The 1,303-nt window shown below is 58.0% G+C and overlaps 1 protein-coding gene across 1 annotated transcript in view; it reads right to left on the bottom strand.

Annotated features, from left to right (window-relative positions):
* ATP13A2 (ATPase type 13A2) overlaps window positions 1-1,303 on the bottom strand; it is a 37,833-nt gene that overhangs the window by 15,015 nt on the left and 21,515 nt on the right. The window contains exons 9-11 of the mRNA XM_011998470.1: window positions 1,100-1,234; window positions 946-1,012; window positions 718-849 (exon numbers count right to left, since the gene is read on the bottom strand). Coding sequence (XP_011853860.1) covers window positions 718-849; window positions 946-1,012; window positions 1,100-1,234 — 334 coding nt within the window. The remainder of the gene's footprint in view (window positions 1-717; window positions 850-945; window positions 1,013-1,099; window positions 1,235-1,303) is intronic.

Genomic DNA, 1,303 nt, shown 5'->3' with positions numbered 1-1,303 from the left:
ACCTATGCTCCCAGCTACTCAGGAGGCTGAGGTGGGAGGATCACTTAAGCCGGGGAAGTGGAGGTCGCAGTGAGCTGAGATCGCGCCACTGCACTCCAGGCTGGGTGACAGAGAGACACCCTGTCTCAAAAAATATAAACAAATAAATAAATAAATAAATAGAATGAGGGTATTTACTGAACCCCCACTACATGCCAAGCGCTTTATCTAAGTGTCACACAACGGCAATGACAATTCCACAAGGCGGGTGCCACCATTACCACCATTCTACAGATGAGGAAACCAAGGCATGGACGGGTTAAGCCACTGGCCTAAAACCACATAGTTCCAGCCGGGTGCGGTGGCTCATGCCTGTAATCCCAGCAATTTAGGAGGCCGAGGTGAGTGGGTCACCTGAGGTCAGGAGTTCGAGACCAGCCTAGCCAACATAGTGAAACCCCGTCTCTACTAAAAATACAAAAAATTAGCCGGGCATGGTGGCAGGCACCTGTAATCCCAGCTACTTGGGAGGCTGAGGCAGGAGAATCACTTGAACTCGGGGGGTGGAGGCTGCAGTGAGCCAAGATCATGTCACTGCACTCCAGCCTGGACAACAGAGTGAAACTCCGTCTCAAAAAAAAAAAGGAAAAGGAAACTCAAATGAAAACTTTTGCTGCAGGGCAAAGGGCTGGATGGCAGGGGAGGAAGGAAGCTGCAGGCCAGGGGCTGGGGGCTCACCTGTCAGAGAGCTCTCATTCACCATGCACTCGCCGGCCACCAGGGCCGCATCGCAAGGCATCAGCCCACCCTCCTGGGGCAGCACCAGGCAGTCTCCGGGCACTAGCTCACTGGAGTCCACCCACTCTTCCTCTGCAGGCAGGTAGGAGAGGAGCTCAGCTGGGCGGGGCCAGCCCTAGCCACGCCCCCCAGGTTCCTGCCCCCACTCCCTGGGCTCTAGCTCCTCACCTCCCCCTGGCCGGCACACGCACACCCGCATGGACAGCTTGACCATGTCCCTTAGAGTCTGGCTTTGCTGTGGGCAGGGGACAAGAGGGCCGTGAGTGGGTGGGGGCCCCTGGGGACCCACCTGCCCCGTCCTCGCCCACCTCATGGCACTTGCCTTTCTGGTCTTGTACAGCGACAGGCAGATGGAGATGGCGGAAATGAGGAAGATGCACAGGGCGTACCAGTAGTAGTGGTCAGCCAGCCACAGCGCGATGCTGAAGGCCTGGAACCCATAGTAGGGGTTCAGTGCCTAGGGGAGGGGCGGGAGGCAGCGTCAGGGCTGCGTCCCCCAGGGCAGCCCAGCCACAGGCTGGGTCTC

This window comes from Mandrillus leucophaeus, unplaced genomic scaffold (genome assembly GCF_000951045.1).
Source record: "Mandrillus leucophaeus isolate KB7577 unplaced genomic scaffold, Mleu.le_1.0 Scaffold571, whole genome shotgun sequence".
Taxonomy (NCBI): Eukaryota; Metazoa; Chordata; class Mammalia; order Primates; family Cercopithecidae; genus Mandrillus; species Mandrillus leucophaeus.
This window is presented reverse-complemented; position numbering and strand designations above follow the sequence as displayed.